The 10,000-nt window shown below is 42.1% G+C and overlaps 1 protein-coding gene across 1 annotated transcript in view; it reads right to left on the bottom strand.

Moving 5' to 3' along the window:
- Nucleotides 1-10,000, bottom strand: part of LOC126577936 (syntaxin-1A-like) — a 19,898-nt gene that overhangs the window by 1,270 nt on the left and 8,628 nt on the right. Inside the window, 2 exon segments of the mRNA XM_050240017.1 lie at nt 1-4,256; nt 4,473-8,336. The exon segment at nt 1-4,256 is cut by the window's left edge and continues 1,270 nt beyond it. Of these exon segments, the coding sequence (XP_050095974.1) occupies nt 8,259-8,336 (78 nt within the window). The 3' untranslated portion in view covers nt 1-4,256; nt 4,473-8,258.

Raw genomic sequence — 10,000 nt, 5'->3', positions numbered from 1 at the left:
CACGAATACGATTTGGTGTATTAAGTCTGATTGATTTTTCTTCTTCTCTTTTCTCTTAGAGGAGAACACACACACACACATACACACTTGTTGTTGTACGCGACCTCTTCTCTCTATCAAGAACTTTATAATAGAATCAAGCGCATATGCTCACCTAATTGCAGCCGTCGCCCGTCATCGAGAATTTCTATGTTGTTCGTTTGTTTGCTGATTTGTTTGGTTGTTTGTTTGTTTGTTTGTTTGTTTCGTTTTCGATTGTTTCGATCAAGTTATCAACATCAAGATTTTAAAGTAAAATCAATTGCTTATCTTAGAAAATAGCAAGTGGTAACAGTTGCTTCTATTCATTTCCCCTAGGCAGAACACCCGGGCCAGCTGTTAAAACAAAAGTGTAACGATTTTCCGTTTTGCTTTGCTTTCCCTTCTACATCGCGCTTATTCAATTGTTTATACCGATACCCACCGTGAGTCGTCGTGGTACGCTTACATCGGGTGGTTTTTGTCGACCTTCTGTAATTCCTGCCCTTGTTACATCAGCCATCATTAGCTAGTAGCTTGGTGTGTGTCTGTTTTGTTTGTCTCAAAGTACTGCTAGAGGTGAAAAGGAATGTCTATAGCGCTCGCCACCGTAGCATGTTCGGTACTCAGTAGGGGGTTCATCCTAGCGGCGCTACAACAAGCCACGCTTAGCAAATAAGCGTTTAGGCGCGCATAAACACACGGGTGCCTGGCAGCTTTGTATAATGCTTGCATTTTAGGACTGCATTTTCCAACAAAAGATGAGCGTAAGTAGTAGTAAGGTAAAAAGGCAGGAACGTGCACATGTTCTCGTATGTTCCTTCTTTGCCGATGCAATTGCTTCTCATCAACTTGCCCAAGCCAAGGCAAGCCAAGTCAAGCGAGGCTTGGATCACCGTCCTGGTCTTCGTAGACTCTTCGTAGCTTTAGAACGATGGTGCTTCCTGATGCACGGGTGATTCTTTTTCTCTGCCCAGCGATGGTACACATTGTTGTTGTGCTATGCGATAACTGTCCTTAATCGTTAATTATTTGTTCATTGTGTGAGTTTTACAACGCACCTTGCATATCTTGCATCTCGGTTTGATCTTCATGCAACCCTTTTTCCATCGCGAATCGATTCGAGAATATCGGCAGCATCTAGAGTATATTCATAGCATTCGCTTATTCTACATTGATCTGCAAACTCCTGCTTGTGTATTGTTCGTTTTTCTTTCTATCTGTTGTTTTTTTTTGTTGTTTTGTTTTGTTAATTGATGTTAAGAGAAATAGAGAGAAAAACATACTATACTGTACAACAGAGTGTGCCCGTTTCGCATTAGTTCTTCTTACATAGTCACAGACCAAGCCACTGTTCGTTTTTGCGTCGCATCTCATGCTGGTTCCCTAGTTCTTAATTATGTGTAAGATCTTTCTCTTCGCTTCGAAGCGAGATTCTTTTTTCCACTGGATTTGCATTGAAAATAACTTATCTTATCATGTGTTTTGCAAATTTTCTGAGCATCTGCTTATCCGAGATCAAGATCGAATTGGAACACGGCTGCAAAACACTCTCAGACCGGCGTAGGAAAGATGTTCGTTGACTTCCTTTATTTTGCAGGATGATGGTGTTAATCACGGTCTAATTTGGACTCTATTGTTGGCGCTTGTTCTGATGCATGCGTGTTTCACTCTTCTCCGTCCCCAGAACCGTAATCTTCTTCCTTTCAACGTCCTCGGCGACTGAGAACGACTGGGCAGGACGTCGCTTTAATTTCTGAAGGTTTTCATATATGTATATATATAGTTTGCTTTAAATAACTATTTAAGTGAATAGGCTATATTTTTGTGTTTTTTCGCATTTTCGTTTTAGATACTATTTGTATATGTTTATATGTATATATGTATATGTATACATCCATATATAGATATACATGTATACATATCTCTACACAGACGCGTGTGTGTGTATATATATAAACATATATGGATGTATATATAAGTTTCTTATCATAATAACTATCAGCAGCTCATTAATTTTTCTGACTCACATAGCACTCTTATGCTTTTACTGCTGCTGTTGCTGTTGCTGCTGCTGCTGTTACTAGTACCACTGCTCAAGTTGATCCATTTTACTTTTTCCTCTTTCCTCTCTTTTTCATTTCACTGAATCTAATACCGTTGTCCTTTATTATCGATACACGCGCAAGTGTGTTTGTTGTTTGCTATTACTTCGATCAACGACAGCGTTAGAGATGCTAGTAATCGTCAGCGACCGTGATCCTTGGCGTAACGGACTATGGAAGAAAATCCTGTTTGATTATCTCTCTTTTTACTCTTTCTCTCAATTTCTTGTCCTACGCTTTTTGCTTCCTTGGTGGTACATTCTTGACGCTGCTGTTAAAAACATAATCGATGTAACAAAGTGTAACATTTCGAGAGCACTGACCTACTACAACACCACCAGCGATCTCATGATCCTTTCCGCAATTTACTTGGTTTACAATTATTACCATTCGGAATGCTTCCTCTTTCAATCTTCTTGCGAAGCTCACATATCTGAAAAGAATTGAGTACTGTTGTTTGAAGCTTTGCTTTTGATTCGAACGTCACGGTTACTCATGAGATCCTAAAGCAGTATGCAGAACGAGATACACGAAACAGAACGAGATACACGAAACAGAACGAGAAAAAAACAATTAAATAGGTTTACCCAAAACGATATCTCGCTAATTCATAGCCAAACCCTATATCACGCCTTAGCTTCCAGCTTACTTCTTCGCGTACCAGTGCTAAGCAATTGACTAATAGTGTTAAAATTGGTGGAATTTTTGGAAGTTTTGTGAGGTTGGTCGGACGATTGGGCTTCTTTCAACCCCAATGCTTCGGCAAGTTTTGCGCGGGGTGATGTCACAATGTTTGATTGCATGTCGGCCCAGCGCTGACCTGACTGACTTTAACGCTGACTGGTGAAAAGTGAGAACAGTTAACGGATTCGAAAATGATATTTTATACTGTAGGTTCCACTCTTTCCAAAGCGTGCAGGTAGTAAAAAAAATGGCATGTTGACATAATGTAACAAAAATTGTAGGCGTTTCAACGTGAGTGCAGATATGCAGTAGTAGCAGCAATACCGCCGAATAACCGGGAAACACGCATCTACAAGGTTTTGTCCTTCTCTCCAATCAAAGAGCCGGATGAATTGACTGTATCTTATTGCGCGTTTTACCAGTTGGTTCGAAACCATAAAATGAAATGCAGCATGCATTCGCTGTGTTCGAGAGTAGCGTTCCTGCAACAAAGAGTGGACTTTTCGTGCACTTGGTGCTCTCAACAGGGAGCGCATCGTGTCTTCCTATTCGGTGCTATTGTGGGTTGCACTTATTGCCTTTGCTCTGTCTTCACTACTGCTTCTTTTCTTTACAACCGGTTGCCGCTACGGCTTGGGTTATGCCTAGAGACTGCCAAACGATCGTGAGATGCATATGGGAGAAGAGTAAGAGTTTCTTGCGATTAAAGTATTATCACAAATGTTTTGCTTGGGGGCGCTGTAGATCGTGTTGTGTCATCGATTGGCTGATTCTTATGCTCGCAAATCCATTCAACGCCTTACGGAGCATACAACACAGAGCTTCCACCACACAAAACCAGCCCACGTTAAGAGAACTCGCAGAACCCACGCTACACTATGCTTCCATCCATCATGCATCTTCTTTAACAAATAGTTTTACTTCGTTACCTACTTATTGCCACTCGATTGATATTGAATATACTATCTCGTCTGTCACCTTTTCCCGCCCGTGCCTTTGCTGCTGACGTATTTCATACTTTTAAGCGGAGATTAACATTTTGAGCGAAGAACACGCTATGGCAACTTTGCAAACGCTTAGACGGAACGTAGCTGCTCCTTGATTATGATGAAGCTGATGAGGGCCAATCTTTGTCTTCTGGTGTTTCTCGAACGTTTCCTCTTATCCAGCCAAACTAATGGAACGCTGTGTGTGATGGCTTGGAGGCGCTGCGGAGCGTACCGTTCTTCCTTCTTTGCCGCGGTGTTTGTGTGCTGCAGTGGGTGACTCGGGGATTCCGAAAAGGGCCACACGATGTGCTAGTCCAAACCGGTGATCGCTGTTGATAAGCATATATGCTGCTGTGCTATGTATGCTAGGTTTGTGGAAGTCTCAAGCCCAGAGCAGCTGGCACTGGGATAGCAGCGGTTGCATGGTGAGGAATAATGAACATGTCTTGCACAACGGCATCTGTAATGGGAATAAAACTATTAGAATTCCTCAATGTTGCATTTGTTGTGCTATGCATTAAAGGTTAGCCTAGTGTGATAGGATGGTGGGTGTTTGTATCTGTTTTACGAGGATGTGTTTTTTTTTTGGTGGATAGTGGATGTAGTGTTGCAATTTGGAGTGTTTGTAGTGTAATTGTGATAGGGATTAGAGATTGCTGTAAAGGAAGATACTCACAACACATCGGTGTACAGGATAACGAAAGGAATCCTTTTTCGAGTAAACGTAAGTAAAAGAAAGAAAAAAAGACAGAACCTACATCCCTTTCATCGATTCTTTAACTGTTTAGAAGTGATTTACATGTGTTACTCCTACATCTGCTATGCTGGATCGCTTCGCTGCTAACAAAAACAAACTCCTCATATCGGTGGATTGTATTACAAAAGCGGTCGAACGTGAAGCATACAATTTCTTTTAATTCTTTCCTCCTCATTAAGGCTCGGTGATTCGAGCGCTTCTCTTCGAAACCACCGCCGAGGCATGTCAAACTACTACTTCCTACACGAAACGAGCCATTAACTCGAGGTATCATTTGTAGTGCTACACCATGGGAGGTGGTGATTTATGAAAAACACACAAACACACACACAAACTAATGTGCGAATCAATACTAGGCGCACACTAAACAAACTGCAGTGTAGTAACAACCCACACCTTCCTTCAGCTGCTGCTTGCTGGTGTGCGGTTATAAGGCAAACCACCCGGTGGATGGGCGACGAGATGCTTAGAAACCGAAGTAGCCAGCTACGGTCGATGCAACCACTATCAGTAGAATGCTAAGACATACCAGAATAATGATCTTCTTCTGCTCGATGCGTAACGATGACACACGATATCACGTCGATCACAACCGCCGGCAGGAAGCAATGGTGGGTTTTGTTGCGAGTTATCAAGATACAAAGGGAAAACATTATAAATCAGAATACGGGTGGGCTCGGTAACACGACTCTTCCTTGGTGGAGTAGACTAATAAGAATTAGAACCAAAAAAGACAACCAAAAAATCCATCGTTTGTTCATGGGAATGTGCGCGAAACGAAACCGTGGGGAACGGGTAGACTACAGTAAAACATAAGAAATAGGACTTCAGAGTTTAGGCATTTAAAATCGTTTAATTTCCATTTCAAGTTCAATAGCTACAGGTAAATACGAATAAATAAAACATCACATATTGTTTAAACCGCATTTAGATTGTGTTCACTGTGTTCTTTACTTCTTTTTTTGTTTTTCTATCGTTTTTGCATGTTATGTGTGCTCGCTTGCTAATGTAGGTTTGGAAAACAATGAAACAAGTGGAACGAAACTGGCTTAATCTATACAGAAACCGAAAATGGCGCGCGGTTCAACGGTTCCGCACCGCACGCCACCGCACGCCGGAATCTACTCCTCGAGTTTATGGATCTTGTTTTCATCTAGCAAAACGTTCGTAAAGCAGACTTTAGTGCCCTCCCTGCCCAAAGCGGAAACATTTCTACATAACTGCAACGCTACACGGGCGCAACACACCACTTCTGTCCCCTCTAACCTCTGTACAGAAAATTATAATGGAGAAACGGAAACAGACGCGTGTCGGGGAAAGAAGAAGAAATTAAGGCAAGAGAAGTTCATATACCTACGAAAACTCGTATCCTACTAACCGATATTGGTGGTCTCTAGAATGGGCTAATTTCGCTTGCAGCACATTTTTCTCTAGGCACACTACACCAAGAAATTACTAAAAACTAGCTAGAACGTACATTATTGGTTGGTACGACGTAATCGGATCGGGTTTCTCCTGCTCGCACCTTTGCTCGATACTATTTACATCTTTTGCAATACAGAATGAGCGGAGGGAAGGGAAAGAAATGCATTTTTGTAACATAACACCGCAATCTCGCACTAGGAGATATGTTACCGAAGACTGCGCACACGAAGTGGAATTACGTTCTTAAAACCGATTAAACGATGCATCCTGAACCCCCGTGCCTCGACGGGCAAATGCGATTACACTATTATTCTAGGCAATCGATGCTCTCGCGCATCGACGCATGGACGAAACTATGATTGAACTATCGAACGTAATGATCACAACATTCCCCATACAAACGTCATCCCACACTTAGTCACTAACGCCCAACAACAAAAATTAAAAAAAAAATTAAAACAAAACATTACCACTCATATTACAGAGCCGCATGGAACACGCATGGAATTCGGAATATTTGGGTGTGTAAGTGTGTGAGTGTGAGTGGGTATGTGTCTGCTGTTTAAGGATTTGATAATGACGATGATGAGAAGTATGATACTTCTGAGAAAAGGAGTACTTATTATGAGCTATCTTGCAATCATGTGGCTACATGTCTGGCTATGTGTGTTTATGTGTATGTGAGGCTTATAATGGTGGATATATCAATATGTAGTGCCATTTAATCAAGTATATACCTGTTTTAATTTACATGTTTCAAGCAAAATAGGGAGACATATCAACGCATAAACGCACGCACAAAAACATACACACCCACACACATACACACACTTGATAAAGTGGCAAACGTGGGTTCTGTTGGGCAGCTTGGTTGATTTTCTGTGTTGACGATGCCACTTGGTAACACCGTACAGCGCCACCAGCATCGGCAGCAGTAGGATGGGGAGAGAGAGAGTTCAGTTCTATTCGTAGTTCTGGTTGCGTTTGCGGGTGTGATTTGGGAAATGTGCTCTTCTGCTGTTAACGGGGGTCCTTTTTTCTCCTCCCTCAGAGGTTAAGCTGACACTCCTTCATTGTATCTGGTGATGTGACGTGTTTCAGAGATGATTGTGGAGGTGATCATGGTCACGTTTCTGCTGCAGGATATTGTTTTGTTCGAGATTGCTCGTTTCTATGGTGACCTTTTTGGAAGGATTTGCACTGTCTGTTATCCAGAAGCGAATGCTAACGATGCTTACTGGTACGATGACTATCTGTGATGTGATCTCATCAATTGTGGGTGTGTGTGCGTGTGTGTGTGTGTGTGTTTATCTGTGCTTTCCGGTATTTTCTTTTCGAAACAGTTAATCGGTTTTCCTTTCACCCCTCATCCACACAGGAACAACGGACGACATATCTCAGGTAGGGGGTCAAGGATAGTTCGGCTAGCAAGAGTTGATTTGGAGTGATTCCGCGCGCCGTGATTTATATGTTGACTACACGGATGTTTACGAGAACGGGCTTTGCAGATTAATGTGAAGCGGAAGCCAAGTGCCTCTGGGAACTCGTCAGCGAAATAAGACGCGTCACTGTGCCAAACAGGAGTTCACAGGTGCACAGCAAACCATGACACACCGCCGGGCGGACCACCGTTTAACTTATCTAACAAACATTTTGGCGCATATTTTCCGCGCATTTTTGTGGAGAGAAGCGCGCAGTGCTAGATTCTCTGACTCATGCATTCACGTCGATCTTTCAGTTTTCCTCTTTCATACTATCATGGGGTGCTTGTTGTGCGGTTGCCACCAGCAACGTGCTACTGCGCTATTTATCTACTTCGATTTCGCTTCAAAACCAGCATGGCTCAGGTGATTTTGTGCTGCTGTCGTAGTTATCGCGTCAGCTAATGGTGGTTTATCGCTTCCTCCTCGTTTTATGATGTACTATCGTCATTTCTGTGTGATGTAGTGTTGGCAGCGACTGACAAAATCCCTTCGCTCTTTATGAAATTCAGCAGCACCACTAGTGGGCGGGCAGGTGGCGAACGACGGAGTTCTCTTAATAACCGTGGACCACAGAGTGCAATCGTTTTTGGTCAGGATAGTTTCAACCAACAATTGCAGTCAAACCCCGGTAGGTGTTTATGATGGTGATGGTGGTGGTGGTGGTGGTGGCTAAGCACTGCTCCATGTCTCTGTGTTTCTTACTATCGTCTGGCAGCGGCGACGGCGATGGTGGTCGCTCCATTACACGCGTTCCACACGCGTTACACCTTCTCTTGATACTGGGGGGGGTTTCGCTTTACATGAAGTAGCTACTGACGTAGGAGGCCACAATCAGCCCGAGTACGGTCAAGCAGATCAGGATCATGATCTTCTTCTGCAGGGATGCAAGTGCAATTTGTACACATCGACACGACACAGCGATAGTCATTTCGTGATCGGGTTTAGTTTAGAGACGCGCACGCGTGTGTTTTGTGTGATGGTGGGTTTTTTTTGAGAGGTGTATGTAGATTTTTGATCGGTGGCATCGGTGACGAAGAAGGAGAAAGAGAACGTTTCAGTTTAGTGATTCAGTAACCTTAGTAACCCTTCTTTCAGAGACCACTCCAACGATCGCAAGCGATCGGTCTCGGTAACCCCGGGCCCCCAAATTATGAGCAAAAGTAAGGAATAGTAAAATAAATGCAGTGTTTTTTTTTGTTAATTTTAAACAAAAAATTAAATGGGGACACATTCTGCTATCATTACAATTCGTTAGTGTAACGAGAATGGTAAATAGATACATTTAGATAGAAAAAGGAAACGTGAACGTTTACCAGCAACAGTTATGCAGATACAGCTATAACTGTGGTGGCCGTCAGATTTTGTTATTAGTATACTGATAGAATAAGATAAACAATATTAAAACATGCAGAACACTTTCATTAATATAGTGAAGAATTATGTAATGTTAAACTACAGATAAAAACAAACTCAAAATAAATCAAAGTGGTTTGTCAATGCAGCTGATTCAGTCATATAAGAACCGCTTACCCGATGGAAGGCATGCTATGCGGGAAGGATTAAAGACACGTTAACCCTGCGCAGCGCTCCAGATGGGTGCAAAGGTAAGCCTTTTTTTTGAAGGGCAATGGCAAACCAAAAAGTAATCCGCGAACCTTTCTGCGAAAATGATGCTTTTTGAATGATGAGCTATGAAAATAATTTTGAATATTTGACTTCTCTTTATTTAAAAACAGGCAAACTAGAGCCGCATCAGCCAGCATCGCTGGCAAGAGTAACATTTGAACCTATTGTAAACTATCATCTCATGATAGTACTAAAAAGTATTCCCTTCATCTGTACGATTATGTAACAGAGGTCATTAATTCCACTGTACTGCAAAGCGTAACCCTTCCCGGTCCTCCAGATCCTTAGATCCATATCTCCTTGCGCATCTGCCGGCCACGGTGCAAGGGACGTAGTGGAGCATTCGTGTGATTACAATGTTGAAACACTGAGCGTAATTAGTACTTGTTGGATTAGTATACCATCATAAAAGTTGCGCTATCGATACAGTTTCTTTATAATAAATTTAAATTTTGGGGCCTATCCTTTGGGTCACCGTGGGTATTTATTCTTTTTACTCATCAGCCGGGTGGAAGTGACAGTTTTATCTCGCCAAACTGTTCCGCACCTAATGTAATAGTAAGGAAGAGTTTGTTTTTGTGTCTTATCTCTGGCAGCACTATTCGTTGTTCACACGCAGTATACGCAATTATGTAAGGTATATAGCTAAAAATACGACTAATATGATGATCGTTATCAAAACGCAAACGGCAATCAAGATTTTTTTCTGCAAAAATAATGAGAAATGGGAAAGAAAAACAAACGAAAAGTAAAGTTTCTGCTTTCTGTTTATACCGGGCACAACGAACGGAGAGACACACACGTTTCAAACAACAAAAAGAGAACAAGAACAACGATCCATCACAGATACTTGCACAATTTACCAAATCAAACACCAAATACAGCAGGTGGAGAGGCTGTACAGAAGCGCAC

The sequence above is a fragment of the Anopheles aquasalis genome, chromosome 3 (genome assembly GCF_943734665.1).
Source record: "Anopheles aquasalis chromosome 3, idAnoAquaMG_Q_19, whole genome shotgun sequence".
Lineage (NCBI taxonomy): Eukaryota > Metazoa > Arthropoda > Insecta > Diptera > Culicidae > Anopheles > Anopheles aquasalis.
This window is presented reverse-complemented; position numbering and strand designations above follow the sequence as displayed.